Raw genomic sequence first — 18,077 nt, 5'->3', positions numbered from 1 at the left:
ATAATTTTCATTCAATGAAAACCAGTTTAACAAAACATGTTTTGCTGGTGTGAATGGGGTATTAGCTTTCCTCCCTACCATATGGAGATGTACCCCCACCCAGCCCCTCCATTTTACAACTTCAGCTTGATAAGAGGGGTCGTCTAGTAGATTAGGAAAAATCCTCGATTTTGTGTTTTCGAGGTTGAAGTCAAGGCGTCACGAAGTGCTTTGAAATATTCACTCTCAAGTAGTATGAAAATTACTGTATATATTTTAAATGTTTCATTTGCCATTACTTGATAGAAAATAGCTGTCACACTGCGTACCTCACTGAAGGACTTACATAACTCCTCAGCTTATCTACGACACGTTAAATCGCAGCAATATTAGGTTTCAGTGTTATTTTAACCAGACAAGCAAGGTGACGGCAACTTTACCACTCAGAGGAAACAAACCTTTTTCTCAGCAAGATGCAAGTCGCAACTGTGTTGATTTTCTTGTCTTTGAGTTCAAGTATGGCACTACCAGGTAATGCTAAAACTTCTTTTAGGTCGTAAACTATTTTGCGAAGCGCAGATCTTTTTGCGACGTGTCGAGGCATTACTAGATGACCCGGGTGTCTCCTAACAGATTACACAAAATTTCATAGAACAATTTTACGATATATTTGTGATTCATGTCTTCGATTTTTGCAGTCCCAGTGGATAGAATTGTCCAAGAGAGAGACGAGCGAGAGGTGAGTTATCGCCGCTGCGGATTTTACCATAATCTTACCCTGTCTTGCTAACAAATAACGTTTAAATAGGAAAATTCTACAATCGGAGTTATGCCTCGAAGGAATTTCACTTCGAAATTAAATGTTCACGAAACAGAGCAAGCGTTTTGGTTAATTCATAGTCTTTATCATTGTAATAACTGTTTTCTGTTAGGAAATGAATCGTATCGATAATGCTTTCCTCACGTCAACGGGAAAATGATATTTTCCTTAAATCCCTTGAGTGTGTCTGGGAGGATTTTCAGTTTGGCTTCTAATTGAGAAATTCTTTAAGAGAAATGTATTACATTTAGCTTAGTCAGTACAAAATCACGGCTTTTCTCATTTATGTCCTGAGCTTGCTAGAAGAGAGTAGCAAACTTTACAACTGTTTTCGGCAGATTCTGTTAGATTTTCTAAATGGTAAATAATTTGCGATCCGCGTCAATTAATTTGCACAAGCTTAAAATAACATTTACTGAACACTAAGGAACGTACTGAGTACAATCGTGACGGTCATATGTTTTTGTTTTACATAGGCTGTTGATAAGAGCTTTAAACTATCCTGCGTCCAAGATCTAGAGAAGCCAACAAGTATCTTCTCCTTACAATATCAATATATTTTCTCGCAGAAAAGTGAGGAGAGGATCAAAATATCAATAGGGACATTATGTTTGATCCTGATAACACCAAATTATTGTAGCTAGACTATGAATTCACGTAGACAAAGGTGTAAGAAAGATATGACTGGAAACGTGGAGAACTTTTAATGAGTTCCTTTGAGAGAAATAGTATAATCTGCTTTTATTCGATACCTTTGCACAATGGGATTTGATTTCTCCTTTAATGTTCCTGTTAAGCTGAAACGGGGCCATTTCCTTCAACTATTGTCACTGAAACGGGGTCAATAGCTCATATGACATCATTGAACACAGCGAGTGATTAGCTTTCAATACCAATTTCAAACTGGCAGGAAACCAATGTATTCCTTTTCCTAAAGTACGCGACGGAAAAATTGTCAGCGGGTGAACGAGGCTGTCTGACTTCAGAGGCCTGGAAGTGACTAAAAGAAAAGTGAAGTAATTTCGTGCAAGATTCTAAGATTTAAAATTTGAGGTGAAATAGCCATTGACCCCCATATGATGTCTTACAGACACAATGGACATTAAGATCTTCAGCCTTAGTAACAGGTGTCAAAGAAAATAATTCACACAGGCAGAATACTCCTGTGCATACCTGATTTATAGCCAGCAGATCAGATGCTCGAAATTTTGTGTGACTACAAGCTACATTATTAGCATTTTTTACCTTTTTAAGTAACGAAAGCAATGCATCATTCTCAATCTTGTTGCAGATTTCCATCGATGAGCTGGAATCGCAGGTAATACTCTAATTAATTTTTGGTATCATTAGCATGCATGACGCAATTAAACTACTTATGCTCAGTATTTGCGACCTGTCAATATGAGGCATTTTCCACTCGATTTACAGCTGGAGGAAATTGAAAATCATATCGGTGCAATGCGGACAAAGATGAAGGAGGAAGCTCAAAACGAAAATGTCGATCCCATCAAAGGTGGGTACACTCAGTTTAGTAAGGGGGGTGAGGAGGGGATTAGAAAGAACAATACCGCATCTACATTTGATTTCTAACTAATTTTTTATCTGAATCCCTCATGAAAGCGTTTAAATCTCGTTCCTTAAGGTCGACATGGGTTGGCATACAAAATAATCGATATTTTTTTCTCTCCAGAGGCTCATCCCACGCCACCCACGCCATCCAAGCCATCCACGCCACACGAGCCATCCACGCTATTCAAGTCATCCACGTCACCTACGCCACCCGAGCCATCCACGCCATCCACACCAAGGAAGCGTGAAACAGAAACAAAAATGCCAACGCCCCTGATGACAAAATCTGAGGCTTATAAAACTGAGACTGTGAAACCTTCCAGGCCGGTGAAATCTGAAGAAGAAGTAGAGCATCCAAGCAAAGAAGAAGTTACAGTAGCTTCTGTCAAGATTTCCGCCGAGGGGAAAAAAGTTTCTCCTGTCGGCGAAATAGAAAAGCTCGAGGAAGAAAACAGCAACAAGAAAGAAAAATTTGAAGTTGCCAAGAAAATTGAAATCAAAGCGGCAGCAAACGATGAGATGGAAAGGGAAGAGGCGGCTCTTGAGGGCGAAGACAGAGAAACGCCTGGGAAAGAATTTGTCGTAACGAAGATTACAAAAGAAACAAAACATTTAAGCGGCAAATCAGTTGCAAATGATGAAGGAGATGAAGAAGAGGCAGATCTTGAAAGTGAAAGACGACCTGCAAGCTCAGGTACGATGGAAAAAGGCAGCACAGAAAAAGGCTCAGCCAAACTTTCTACCAAGGTTAAAAAGATAACGTCAAGTTCCACCCCTTCTAAAAATACAGAAAAGGTAACACTCGTCAAAGTGGAACGTGTCCCATCAAGAACAACCATCGAGGCTAAACGAAGTGAAGTCCGGCAGGAAGATGAAGAAGATGAAGACCTGAAAGCGGATAAGGTACAAAAGTCTACAGAAGGTGAAAAGGAAATAGTGATAAAAGTGGAAAAGGTTTTAAAGCCTGGAAAAAAATCACCTGGCGAGAAAAAAATAAACATAAAGGTGGAAAAGATTGGATCATCAACCGGTGAAACAAAGTCAGAGGTTTCTGTGAAGAAGGTGGCTGAGAAGCCTGTGGTTAAATCAACGGTCAGAGATGAACCCTATATGGGAAAGATCCCAGAGAGCGTGGCGAAAAAGTCTGAGATACCCGTGGTAAAGGATGAAACACCTGAAGAGACAGAAGAGGAAGATTTAAGCAGCAGTAAGAACAATGAAAAGCACGCCGCTTTCATGGACAAGAGAAGATCCAATGATGAATCTCAAAAGACTGACGAAGAGATCGAGCTAGAGTTGGAAGGAGGACGAGATAAAGAAGAAAGGAAGGCAGAAAAGGGAAAAACAGATGAACAGAAGATCGCTCATGAATTCGATAAAGCGCTGAAAGCCGAAAGGAATCGTGAGGAAGAGAAGCCCACAACAGCTCAATCTGTAAAACCGACAACACGCAGTGAGACCATTGGAACAGCGAAGGTGCAACTAGTTGACAAAGATAATGGAAGACAAACTATTGCAGTAAAACGAGATGAAGCAGACAAAGAGCTAGCCATACTTAAGGACGAGACGGCTTCAAAGGAAGAGGACTCCAAACGAATGTTATCTGATGAAGAACTGGAGCTCGCCGAATTGGCCCAAAATGCGAAGGATAGTGAAGATAAGAAAGACAAGGAAGCGATAACAGAAAAACCCTCAATATCCACGCCAAAAGAAATTGTCAAAACGGTGAACAAGATCTCCAAGGTGACAGTAACAGTGACCAAGGAAAAGAGCAAAATGAGTGAGGAAGAAACGAAGAAAGGAGAAAAAAAGCTGACTGAAGAGTTGAAACATGAACAGAAGCAGGAGAAAGCAGCAGTAAGTATCCAACTCATTGTATATTTTCTTCTGTACTCAATTACTCTGCCGATAAATCTTTTTTATGCTGTCACATCCCAAAAGAAATAAGAGCTTCAACTTAATATTCTATATTCTTTTTGAACTGTTCATTATATATCGACAGAAGTGGGGGGGGGGGGGGATTTTTTGTTTTGTCACAGTAAAACTGTATAGGTGTTTCGATAATGCACCTTTAACAGGCATTAAATTTTGTAATTTTCCATTCAGGGTGTGGCAGAACATTAACAAGGAAGTAGACGTTTGCTTTGTATATTTTATGATTCTTACACTGGAAGCTTTGATCAAGCACTGTGAAACTGCTATCATATCTCAATGCTTGCTAAGTCATTTTTAAAATTTTTAGACATTGTGTTGGCCCTTATTAGCGCCTTTCGAGCTGCCAAACAACTGGAGCGAACGAGATTGTCCGCGTGGGCGCTCGCAAGAAAATGAGACCTCTCGCGCGCTCGCTTGGCTCGATACTCGAATTATGCGAGCTTGCTTCGCCACTTGTGCCTTGGTGCTAATAAAAGCCTACAGTTGTTCAACCCTTTCAGAAAATTAGAATGATTTGATTTGTACTTGTATTTTGGGAAAAATCAGACATTTATTTGGTTCTGTGTGTCTCATCCTCGCTTGACTTTGTTACCTATAGGTTCGACCTGTAATTGTACAAGTAGAGAAGCTCGTGAAAAATCCTGATACCAAGCCAGAACAGAAGGAGAAGAAGACGGTCAGCAAAGAAGAACTACAGGAAGCAGAACTTGAAGACGAGGCAGAAGCATGAGTGCAACTTTTAATTGGCGCTTAAATTGTTTGATAAGAATTAGTATTTCGACGGAAATGTCGGTGATAGAGTCCCTAAGAAGTAGAATATTGATATAAAAAAGTTTTTTTTTCATTTCTCATTTGAGAATATATAGCCGTCAGTATTAAAAAAGCCGTAGAACCGTATTATAACTGTTCTTTAGTGCATAGAACATTTCAACGTCCTTTTAGAACTATCTTAGCAATCGTAATGAGGGCCGTTACAATTTTCTCGTTAGAAGATACTCTAACGGTGAAAATGCTCGTCAATAATAAAGAAAAGCCGTATCAAAGATATAGTGCCTGTAGTTTTTTTGTTCAGTTTCTGGTTACTAGCATTGACAATAATCTGATTTATCAATACTGGGATCAACTAAGCGGGAATTTCCCCAAACTTAATAAAGAGAACAGTGAGAAATTATAGAAGTCGCATTAAAGCAAGCTTTTTTTTCTTTTCTTTTGTAATCGGAACTTTATTCGGCAAGTTGCTTTGGAAGCCTCCGCAAAACCATAATTTAAGGAACAGTTGTTCACGCAGATTACGTTTCTACAATGCAAACTGACTAATATTCCGTGGTACACTTTGCAAAAACGGCTCAATAACCGTGCTGAGGGCTTGGAAATAATCATCGATCAAATGAGGCTCAAATAACAGAACCTGGGCGGTAAAAATCAAATACCGATCGATTATACAAGTTGTCAGAAAAATAGTGACGATAATTTTAGTTAAAAGCCTTCTGAGACGGCTCTTGTTTCACGAAGATCAATGCAATCAAGGATAAGTAGAAATTCTTAAAGTCTTTTAACAATTCTGGAGCCAGAACGGAAAAAAGTCGCAATATTTCATTCATATTTCAAATAATATATTTCCTGCGAGTACTGAAATTATTTTGAAATATAAAGCAAACTCTGAACTTGTACTGAATACCACAGTACCCGAGCTAACTTGAGCACAAATGAGTTTGAGACGCGTTCGGTAGCCGGAAGTTTGAGACTTTTCTTTAACTCATGGGTACTACAGATATTATGTAAGCTTTCTGTGGTTTAAACTGCGATCTAATGTATTTATAAAAAAGATGCAGTTGACGGTGTGAGGCCAAAGGGCACCAAAACTAGATGCATTATACTTCTGGTTTCCGTTTGCGTGTCCACTTATTCATTATCAACACCATTAGATTATATTTCCTGTCACGCAAGCCTCTTACTGGACTCAAGCTATAGAAGAGGTGGAATGGGAATGGTTCTTCGTACACTGGGCTACTAAGAGGTTTGTTTCCTAAATTAGAGAAGTCGAAAAAAAGCAGAATCATTTTCAATGCTTTATTTGATTCATTGATAAATTGTTAACACCTTTAATAAGCCTCAAAACTTTCAGCTGTTGCTTTCCATAACCTCATAAAGCCCTCTGATATCCATGTGCTGGCTTTTTAGCACTTTCCTCTTCATTCATAAACAGAAGTAAATAAAGAGGCTTACAGTCTAGTACATAAGATCATATGAAAATCATATTTGCGCCATTTCTCTCTTTGACCCTCAGTTATTGCTAATCTTGCCTTCAATCCATTTGACGAGATACGAAACTCTGGCATAGACACCAGGCCTTCCCGGCCGTGCGCAGCCATATCCCCAGCTGGTAACACCATGTACACTGTACCTGCCATCTCGACCCTTGCAGACCATTGGACCGCCACTATCTCCCTGACAGGAATCTTTGCCTCCCTTTGGAAATCCTGCACACACCATAGACTCGTGTAATTCATTTCGGTAATATCCTTCACAGGTTTGTTTTGACATTATGGGAACTTGCACTACTTGTAGCTTTTCGGGTTGGTTTCCATTTTCTTTCAAATTGCCCCAACCGGTGATGGCGCATGATGACCCAGGGTTTGGATCAGATGAAGGTAGACAAGCGAGATTTGTGAAGCTTGGAATAAATAAATGCCAAATAAATATTAGGGACCGGCAAGGGAATATTTTATATCCTCTTTAAACTGGGGTGGGGGAAGGAAGAGGAAAGTTGGATGCTTTTTGTTTTGCCACGGTAAAACTTACCTAATCTGATAAGACTCTCTAAGTATTCCGATGCTGCCACCGCATTGGCAGTCAAGTTTCTATAGTACCCCTTTTATACTTTGTAAGCGACGACTCATCCCTTCTTTGTTTTCCGTGACACCCCTGACAACCATGTGGTACTCCCAAAATCTCCCACCCCCGACCCCCTCCGGCAATAAGTAATGGCTGGTCGATTTAACCAAAAACGTTTTTGCTCCTCTTCTCTGTTTAAAATTGGCGAAGGGGCTGGTAACCTAATATAGGAAAACATAATAAAAACGCAGTGGACAAATTGACATACTGAAATACTTTTCGTTAAGATGGCCTTGGAATTTATGTGGTGTTTGATCTGAAATGAACAAAAAACCTTCCTTCTTAAGCTTTCTCTTTTTGATCACGAGATTCAGTGAGAATAATACATGGGCGCGTGTAGATTTAACAAATCGACAGTGGTTTAGTGTGGTCTGTACTCTTATCGAGTGGTCTGTACTCTAATCAAGAGGTCTGTACTCTTATCGACTGGTCTGTACTCTAATCGAGAGGTCTGTACTCTAATCGAGAGGTCTGTACTCTTATCGACTGGTCTGTACTCTAATCGAGAGGTCTGTACTCTTATCGAGTGGTTTGTACTCTTATCGAGTGGTCTTTACTCTTATCGAGTGGTCTGTACTCTTATCGAGAGGTCTGTACTCTTATCGAGGGGTCTGCACTCTTATCGAGTGGTCTTTTGTCTTGTCGAATGGTATGTACTCTTGTCGAGTGGTCTGTGCTCTTATCGAGTGGTCTGTACTCTTATCGAGTGATCTGTACTCTTGTCGAGTGGTCTGTATTCTTATCGAGTGGGCTGTACTCTTATCAAGATTCGTGATCACAACGGTCAAAATGTGATGGACTAACGAGGCGAGGTTGTGGATTAACGATTTTCCGCTTTTCTTGTTATGCAAGTTAAAAATGTCCATTTTGCAAATTACAGATTTTGATTTGGTTTCATTGCCTTATTGCAAATTACTAACAGTAAACCCTTACTGCGAATCAGAAACAAAAAAGAAAAAAAAACTATGACATTCATTAAAACAATTGAGGCCAGGCGACATGTGGACGAACAAGAGCTCTGGGATGTTCGAGAAGTTATATTGTGAAAATTGTTCCTAATTTAGCACGAATTCTGTTATGGTTTTTCTCGGGCCGGAAATCCTTTCAAAACAAGGAATAACGCGCCAGGGGTTATTTAAGAAAGGAGCTAAGACAAACCGACAGATTAGTGAATGAAAACTTATATATTTGTGGTCTACTTACTCGTTAAGAGTAGCGGGACTCTCAAGCTTCAGGAGGGCAACGTCATGACTCATATCTTTTGGCTTGTTGTAAGACTCGTGCGTAATAATTTTAACCACCTTGAACTTCTGTTCACCTTGAGATGTGGAAGGTTTGTCCACTCGATAATGTGCACCCATCCTATTAATGTCAGGAAAAATATCAAAAGTAGAAAAGATCTAAATCCAATCTGATCATTATAAAGACTGTGCTTGAAAACAAACATTACTTACAATACGAAAGGGTCGAAATGAAGGTTCTCGTGGTGAAAAGGATGTTCACCGTGCAAATATTGTTGAGCAAACTTGCACGTGACCAGTATCTGTTAGGGAGTGGGTGTATGTCTCTTATTTTATTTTATATTTTTTGGGAGGGGGTGGGGAGGGGGTGGAGTTCCCGTGAAATATGTTTGAGCTCTGTATGTTGTACACCAGCTGGGCTGGGTTGCTCAAAACGCAGTTAACCTTAATCCGGGGTTGGTGTAAATTTTAAGTTTAGTTTTACAGCTCTGCAAATTGATTTTTCTTTGGTATTTTTCACCCCTTTTTCTTGGACATATTGAGAAGACCCAACAACACCTTAGCTCTTATATGCGCTCTTCTAAATGAGAAATTGAAGTCAAGGTTTCCTTTCAATCTTAGGTCAACCTTAATCCCTTTTTGAACGACCCAGCCCAGAAGTATAAAGAAAGCTTAACAGATGTAAGCCTTGGTAAATTAGAGGTCCTCACCGAATAACAATATTTTTAGGCTTTTCACCCTCCACGCAATGAGCTGCAGACAGTACCCATTGTGGTCTAATCAAGGTTCCACCGCAAAACTGGTAACCGTTCTTTTGGAGAAGGGCTTGCCAAGGATAATCACCTCTTTTTGCTTCCATACCTCCGACAATCCTTGCAATAGGACCTTTACCGCAAGCGCCTGATTGTCGATGATTTAATGTGAAAAGGATTTTCATGCAAGTAACAAAAATGCGCTCATTAATAACCTCAGCAATTACATTTGTAGTTGTGTGAAGAATATCAGGGTTGTAAATTTTCTCCTTTTTATTATACACAAAAACTGTCCAAGGGAAAATAAAAAGTTACGAGCAAACCAAAACAGGGGAAATGAATGGAAAAATATCAATTTTTTCGTGGTAGACACGAGAAACCTAATGCTCATTGAAAAAAGATTTATCTAAAGTGCCTATTCGTCCAGCTATTTACTTTGCATCTTATTTTCTATTCACACATTAGCAGGAATTGCTTAAGGTTAGATCAAGATTAGTTTCATCTGTTTGAGCGCTGCAAGTGTTTCCTCCTTCTACTTAGTTTTCATCATTTTCAAGCGTTTCCGAAATGAACCGAATCATTACTGGCAGCATTGCTGGTTCCGCCTGTAATTAAGGAATATGTTGAAAAAAACATTCTTTTCTTTACCAGGCGGGGACGTCCCAGGTACTGAAGGAGTGTTTGGTGGTGGAGGCGAAGGTTGACCTGTTGGTGGTGGAGGTGTTGGTTGGCCTGTCGCTGGGGGACTGGGTCCGCAATTATCCGAAAGCATAATGTCATCGATGGCTATGGAATCTTTCTTTTTCCCTCTCACACCATATACCACGATCTGTTTCCATTCAACACAAAACAAGCAAATACGTGTACAAAGTAAAGTATTGAAAAGAAGAAGAATGTACCATAAAAAAAGAATTGTGGAGATGAATGGAGAATATAAATACGGATTTGAAATAACAAATTGATATCTTTTATTAATTTTTTTTTATAGATGCCCTAACAATAAATAGCTCATTTGCGATATTCCGGTGGATTGCCTGGTTGGCCATGAGACCGAAAATTTCTTTTTATACTTTTATCTAATAGTGTCAATGCTCTCAGATTATGAAAAAAGGAAAAGGGGACCGAAGGATACAAACACAAATTACAGCCTACCTTCTTGTTTACTTTATTGATGGTAAATGTTGCTTTGTGCCATTTCCCATCTTTTGTAGCTTTCAGATCTTCAAAGTGGCGACCGTCGACGAACACTTCAATTGCGCTACCTTTTGCTCCCTCAATTTTATACCAGAAGGAGAGACATTTATCCATAATTGAGGTCTTAAAAAGGAGACCAGCATCGAAGTTTTTCTTGCCTTTTCCAAGCAGCATATAGTGACCTGTATTAAAATGATAAAGATTTAAGTATTCTAAAGACATTTGCGTAGATTTGGGTCAATTCAATGTTGAACCATTTCACTCTTTGGCTAAGGTTGAAAATGCTGTTGTCTCACTTGTTTGCTAAGGCGTGAGTAAGAAGAATTCAATAAACAAAACGTGTTTCTGCTTTTTTTTCTTTTTCCGGAACATTCATATTGTAAAAAAGGGTTTCACATACAATCTTCAATAAAGGTGAGACTCGAAATTGCCGCTGTGTGAGAAAAATTAAAAGTAAAGGAAAAGGACAGTCGGGGCTAAGTTCGGGAGGGCAAAATTGCCATAATAGGTGAGTCTAGAGACAGCATTACATTTAGATGGTGATGAACCCGAGAAAAAAACAATTTTGATCGTTGCCTTTCTTTTTGCTTTCAACCTTTTCTCCCATCTTGGCACGATCTCAAAATCATTAAGTGCAGAAATAATCAGATTGTACACTTATTTGATAGTTTAGCCATTAGATAAGGACATTTTAAAATGTCTAAAACCTACCTTCCCCTTGGGGGGTGTTTCCTTGACGTCGAAGCCATTTCAGACGGCTTGAGGGATCGTTTTTCCATCCACAGGTTCCTTGCTCAAAACTGCAATCTTTTCATCGAGTGATTAAAGCATAGAAACAAAAAAGGTAGAAGAAGTTAGAAGAAGGAAAAACAGTAAAGAAATAAATTTATGCTTTTCCCGTCTGATTCACTTTTCTGGATACCTTGAGCGAGCGAAAATGTTAGCAGATTTAACAAAATCAAGAGTATCATCTTGCGGCCTCTGTAAAAGAAACTGTGAGTGTGTGTTGCGTATGGGTGTGAAATATATAAAGATTCTATTTAGAGTAAATCAAAGCTGAAAAAACTTACTTAACTCAATGTCAAACCTGAATACATTAAATAAAATTTGTTTATAACTCATATTTAATGTTTTATGAAGATTTTAAATGTTTTAGAGAGGGAAAAACATACGTTTGCACAGAAGGTTCAATAAACTTGATTCACCTAGTCATAAAACTATCGGATGCTCCAAAAATGCTGGGGGATGTTATTTCATCATCAGATATTCATTCCATCGCTGCTCTACCATGTTACCTTCGCGCATCTCTATTACCCACGTTCCCTATTCAGCCTCCTATGATAGTATGGAAACATAAAAGAAAAAAGTTGTTTACACAATCGTTTTTTGAATAAACAAGCCTTTTTTAAAATTTTTTTAAGCAAACCTTTTAAGTTAAAGTGGTTTCAAATTTATTCATACTTTCACGATCTCCGATACTTCCTTGATGTTTGATAAAGTTTGGATTAAAAAGCTTTGAAATATCAGTTATTTCTTGTTTGAACGTAACAAATTTAAGAAAAACTTTATTTTTCTTCATAACGTATTAAATTTAGACTTAAAAAGCGAGAATATTTATTTCAAACAAGACGCAAGAAAGACCCTCTCAAGAGAAAATATTTATTCAAGCATTCTTACACACTTGACGGGATGATCTTTACAATTAGCAAAATCTATGGGATGCTTAGTGATTAGGCGTAAGCATTGTTTCCTAAAGAGTACTTGGAGTACATTCATTATAAACAGTTTTTAATTAGTTTTCAAACAAGCGAGTACTACTCGTGTCATTTGAACTTTTAGCGATTGCAAAGTAGGAACAGACTGCGTTCTTTAAGTACACACAATGAAGATTTCAATAGGTAATCAACATCTGTTCAACGAAGTGGAGATGGGTAGTGGTGGATATTTACTGAGCCATAAAGCGGATAGGGAAATATCCACCCCTAGTCACCTCCACTGAGGTGAATACTAGTGTTAGTCTATTCTAGAACAGTGAGATTATTATGGTAAGCGCGAAAATATGATTTTAACTCGTTTATTCCAGCAACGATTACGATCTTTTTTGGGCGCAAGTCCCGCGCGAGCTTTTAGTGTTTACTAATGAATTATAATGTTTGTTGCAACTATTAAAAGAACTTTAGAAATAGAACTTAAATATGGTAGAGAAAACTGTAAAATGTACAATTTCCAAATTTCGATAAAATACCACTGGCAGCCTCAAGCATTTTTAATATTCATATTTCATGTCATTTCCTCGGTCCATTGTTGTTTTTCGAAATTCTACTTTTAAGGCTGTCAGATAAGTTACGCAAACATCATTATCGTTAGAACATTTTAGTTGGGTTTTTAATCGTATTTACTTATTGATTAAACAGCGAGCACAACATTTCAGTTCTTTACGTTTGCAGAGTAAAGTTACTTGATTGTGCATTTAACTAGTCCCAAACTACTTATAACAGAAAAATCCGTTCCTTTTCAGTTTAACCGTTAAAGACATAAAATTTTTTAATTGTGGAAGATCGTTCTAGAGAAGCACATACAGCATACTTACAAATAATTTTTGGCATGAAATTTCGTCAGTACCACATCGCACCGGCTTTGCAAAAAGCTGATATGAGTACCAAAAATTAGGATTTCGAAGAAGAAAGCTGTTTCAGAAGCACATTTTGGTTCGATCAATTTGCATTTCCTCCCACCCTCACCCCTCTACAATCACAAAAGTGTTATAAACAATATAAAAGGCCGAGCACAGAACGTAATGCTGGAAAGGAAACATATGGCAGCATTGCTAGAAACGGGGAAGTTTTTTTCAAGATAGATTGTATGTAAATTGCATCATCGTTTCCTTTTACTACACATTGTCAACGGAACGTATATAACAGGATGAAATAATGGGAGGATGAAATGATCGATATTGTTATTGATATATTCAATGCTACTGCAATCAAATGTTCAGAAAACATTTTAAGTGCTTTTGGGAAAAAAAAAATCTACGTTTTGGCACAGACCCCAGCTGTTTCTACAAATTTTAAATAGCAGTAACTTTTTAAGATATGATTTACTTTGAAGAAAATCAGTGTTTGCCTATAATATCTTTTTTTTTTCTCTTGGGGTTTCACTTATAAACAAATTTAGAGAAAGATGTTTCTCGTCTTTTTTGGTGGGTCCCTATAAACTTCGTAATGGCCTTCCTCACCATAGAGTCTTCACGGCTCAGTGGTAGAGCATCGGAGCGCGGAATCCGGAGGTTTGAGGTTAAATTCCTCGGGAGGAATCAAAATTTTTTACTTTGTAACTCTTTGGAAGCTCGTGAAAAGACGTTAAATATATCTCTTTTTCTTTACCGAGCTCAAAATTGCCAATCTTTCACATTCTATATATTAAAAAAGTAGTTTGCTGATAACAAACTTATCATTAATTGAGTTGATAAGAATCTCCCTGATGAACGGACAGGAATATAATTCAAAATAATAATGTAGATTGCTGTTTTGAACAAAGCTTCTCAAACAGGCAAAACGGCAACTTTTCTCAATCAAGCCCTTAATAAAAAGATGACATAAAAAGTCGATATTCAACTATTTCTGGAACATTTATTCATTTGAGATTAACATTATCCTTAAGTAGTAAGTCAAGTGCTCATCGTCTGATCGATCCAATTTCTGAACTTGCCAACACGAGCAAACACCGTATATCGCTCGGCCGCAGAGCATCTTGGGGAACCCCAGCTGACAGCACCTTGCAGAACCCAGTTCCCAGCGGAAGTCTGACAAACGTAAGGACCACCACTGTCTCCATGGCAGCCACTTAAAATAGTTCCATTGACGCCAGCGCAAATCATCTTTTGAGTTATTTGAAGAGACGAGCCTCCTAAAGATATAAACAATGATGGTTTCAAAAAATCTAGAGTTATGTTAATCCTCTTGAACCAATCACTAATATTTCGATACGTAAAGGCCGCAATCATGCAAACGCAATTAATCCATGCATCTTTCTTACGTAGTGATAAGGAAACATTTTTAACTTATCAGAAAGACACCATCTAGAGGTTTTACCTGGAGAGCTGGCAAGTTTCTTAGCACACTCGCTGTTTGTGACGGGAGGTAAATTCGCCTGTTGCAGTATGTGATGTGAGGACCCGGGATGCTTAATCTTGCCCCAACCTGTGCAAAGGACATTTTATCAGAAAAATAGTGAACAAGGGTGAAATAGAAGAAATTAAATTACCAATAAAATTGTGAAGGTTTAATCACTTTATCTTATGCCTGGCATACTTCAGTCACTTCGATGCCCGTTTCCCGCGGAATCATGGTAACGTAGCAATGTAAAATTCACCAATTATATCTCGAAAATTTCGGTAGAAAACTCTTCGTGGTAAACTTCTGTTTCCCTGAAGGAAACCTTAGTTAATAATTTTGTTAGCTTTTGTCGAGAATCCACATTAACATTAGTGCGGGGCGTTGATACCTCGTTTTCAACACAGAAGGATTCTTAATTGCAATAAAGGTTTTGAATCATTGACAAGCCTTATTGGCTAAAATAGATCCTACTTGACGTGGTTTTTGAGCCATACGCACTTTCAAAACTATTCCTTTGAGGTTCTAGATGGCAAGGGTTTAATATGCTCGATTGAAACATATCGATTATAATAAGTTGAACTAAACAAACCCGTGATAAAGCATCTAGAAGACGTGGGAACAACTTCATCCTGGGAAGGCAGACATACAGTTTTTACTCTGGCATTCAAGGTAGCTGGTTTAGATAACTGAATCAATGCGATGTCGCTGTCGATGGGAATTTTGTTGTAATCAGGATGTACGATTACACGTTTGGCAGGAATATCTTCTTCAGTTCCCTCATTAACATGACGGTTATGATCTCCGAGGCGAATCGTGTAGTAACTACCAGGTCTGTAACAAAGTCGGCGTTAAAGAAATGAATTATTTGCGAAGATAGAATGAGTGCGTAACAAAGGGTCAAACTACACATGTATTTCGGAGAAACGTGTGCTCGATAATACAGAATTTTCAGTACTTGATTACAACTCTCGATCCAAATTTACAAAAATATCCGATGGCCTCAACGGCGTTCAACGCGAGTTATCAACACCCGCTTGGTTCGAAATTCCAATCGTTATCGGTCGAGTGGGTAGTGCAGCTTTCTTAAGTCAATAGACTGAAGAGCTCATCACAACAAAAGCCGCATTTAATTATAGTTTGTCAAGGTAACGCTCTTTGCCATACGAAAATGGTGCGAAAGTGTCAATATAAAATACAAATGTACTTACTGTCCTCTTGAGATGCAATGAGCTGCTGTGACCACCCATTCAGGAGTTATCAATGATCCGCCACAACTGAATGATCTACCACTTCCTCTTAACAAAGCAATCTGAAAGGAGAAAAAATTCCTAAAATTAAGAAGAACCCGTAAAAGCACCCGTAATCTAATTTGCTGCATCTGTAACTTAAACGAAATAAAAACATAGAGAAGGAAGTCGGTGACCTCATGTATTATTCTCGAGTTGCATTCAGGATATCAAGGCTCATTTTATCCGCAAAGTTTTCAAAAATAATTGTAGCCAGGTTTAATTAAAAAATAAAAATAAAAACTGATAGCTGATTTTGACACTTGAAAATTGAGGTCATGAAATGAATGAGTTATAGGAATATAAATGAATAATTATCAAGAAACAGCCGCACCTGCCACGGCCAACTCCCTGGATTTGCGTTCACTCCTCCAATAACCCTCGATACTGGTGATTTACCGCACGATTGGGGTGACACTGCAAAGTAAAAAAATCGTAGAATCCCAAACGATTAGAAACAAGATATTTGTCACCTCTTTTTTTTTGCAAACTAGTGACAAATCTAGGTATTTTCGCAATATGATATTCCTTACCTGGTCCCTGTGTTGTCGGTGGGATAGGGGGAAGAGACGGTGAAGGGGGAACTCCTCCGCAGGAACCATCTTGTATAGTTATATCATCAATGGCAATGTCAGCCTGATAGGAGTCCCCTGAAACTCCTTCAATTTTAAGCTAAATAGGAAAATTATTACACATGTTACTTCCTTCCGTCAAAACGTCATATTTTGTTATAAGTAAATTGATCGAGACGTTGCCAACAATCATAAGTTGTCACACATGGATTATGACAGAGACAGAAGTAAAGGATAACAAACGATGTTCAGAAAAAAATCAAGTGATTTGCAAAATTCCATCGCAACAGATTTTACTTGATCTTCGATCAAGCTCATGGATCGAGACTGAATCGATGTCACTATTGTCATATTCAACTATTAAAGAACGTACTATAGCTATCGTAAGTTAATTTGCAGTATTTCGTCAGTACGACCGAACAACTTACTTGTGCCTGAGTCGAGGCACAGTTAGCATCACAAAAGCCCAACCAGATATCAACCAGTTTCTACGCTCAACTTACGTCATAATCACCAGTGATGGTCACTTCCGCCCTTTTCCACGAGTCTCCCTGATCTCCCTTCATGTTCCAAATTTTGTTTCCGCCGTTGTAAAGATTCAGTGCCCTGACATGAACCCCGTACATATGATAGTAGAATGAAAAGCAAACCGTCTTTCTGTTTACTCCTTTGAATTTCAAACTTGCTCTGTCATAAGGGACTCTGGGACTTGAAGTCTCAATATAAACATAATATCCTGTAAAGGAAAACAAGCAAAAGTTCATATTAAAGGACTCCATCGTAATCTAATGTGGAATTTTTTTTATACTTAAAGTAGTCTTGTTTTCCACCTTTGACTATGTACTACATAGTACATTAACATCTTACTTTGTATGCATTTTTGTCTCGCTTTATATGACTGCATTGTTTAGGTCATAACTTTCACGGCTTCAGGCTTGAAGCCGAATCACTTTTGTCGCAAGTAAATTAGTCAGTTTCCGATTTAAACTCTCCATTTTCTTATGATCATGACTTAATGACGATTTAAGAGAACAGGGAAGAAAAAATGACCCAAGTTATAACAGATTGATGAAATAGAATAAGCATTTGCTGAAATTATTTCTCAGTGAGCAGTTTTCGTTTCTTTATGTTCCCTAACCTTTCCCGCCGTGTCCAGAAGATGGCCCGGTCCCGGAGGAATGAGTAGAACCACTATTTTGGGTCCAATCAAAATCATCTGATGTTGTTTGTTTCCACGAGCAGAGATCCTTCTCAAAATCACAGGATGGATCTTGAAGAAATAAGCCATTTATTCAACACGGAGATAAATAAAGTTTTTGAGGAAAAAATGTCTTACCTGTTCGTACTCTGAAAGAATAATTTTCACATACGTACGACTATTTAATTAGGAAATTTTCCTTCAAACGCTCATTTCGTGGCTTTTTAGACTTAAATTTGACATAAGCTTTTCAGAACTTTGAATATCACTTATAATATATCATTTTCACCTAGGGAACTCTAAAATGCTTATCGCCATTACAGTTCGAGCACTGCGTGCCCAGCTATTTGAATGGTTAGCTTTGCGAAGTTTGGCTTTACAAATGTTTCTCTCCGATGATACAAAAAACCCCATCTGTTCGTTTGTGAGGATTAGAAAGCACTAAAAAGTAGATTATGACTGGCCACCAATTTCCTACTTTTACTTCCAATAATTACATCAGTCATTGCTGTGCTATACTA

At 38.3% G+C, this 18,077-nt stretch overlaps 2 protein-coding genes across 2 annotated transcripts; one reads left to right on the top strand and one right to left on the bottom strand.

Moving 5' to 3' along the window:
• The first annotated feature begins 349 nt into the window (after window positions 1-349).
• On the top strand, window positions 350-5,350 carry LOC131772506 (enolase-phosphatase E1-like). Its single transcript, XM_059088421.2, has 6 exons — window positions 350-510; window positions 678-718; window positions 2,091-2,117; window positions 2,228-2,312; window positions 2,490-4,225; window positions 4,902-5,350. Exons 1-6 carry the CDS (start codon window positions 453-455, stop codon window positions 5,031-5,033), a joined length of 2,079 nt encoding a protein of 692 aa, XP_058944404.2. The 5' UTR covers window positions 350-452; the 3' UTR covers window positions 5,034-5,350.
• Window positions 5,351-6,359: 1,009 nt separating this feature from the next.
• On the bottom strand, window positions 6,360-18,062 carry LOC131772507 (transmembrane protease serine 9). Its single transcript, XM_066162810.1, has 16 exons — window positions 18,035-18,062; window positions 17,497-17,628; window positions 16,862-17,094; window positions 16,320-16,458; window positions 16,121-16,203; window positions 15,709-15,809; window positions 15,090-15,331; window positions 14,477-14,584; window positions 14,061-14,291; window positions 11,308-11,421; window positions 11,097-11,192; window positions 10,344-10,567; window positions 9,840-10,020; window positions 9,150-9,339; window positions 8,402-8,560; window positions 6,360-6,977 (listed from the first exon to the last, which is right to left on the bottom strand). Exons 1-16 carry the CDS (start codon window positions 18,060-18,062, stop codon window positions 6,587-6,589), a joined length of 2,652 nt encoding a protein of 883 aa, XP_066018907.1. The 3' UTR covers window positions 6,360-6,586.
• Between the last annotated feature and the right edge of the window lie 15 nt (window positions 18,063-18,077).

Source organism: Pocillopora verrucosa, chromosome 1 (assembly GCF_036669915.1).
Source record: "Pocillopora verrucosa isolate sample1 chromosome 1, ASM3666991v2, whole genome shotgun sequence".
NCBI lineage: Eukaryota > Metazoa > Cnidaria > Anthozoa > Scleractinia > Pocilloporidae > Pocillopora > Pocillopora verrucosa.
This window is presented reverse-complemented; position numbering and strand designations above follow the sequence as displayed.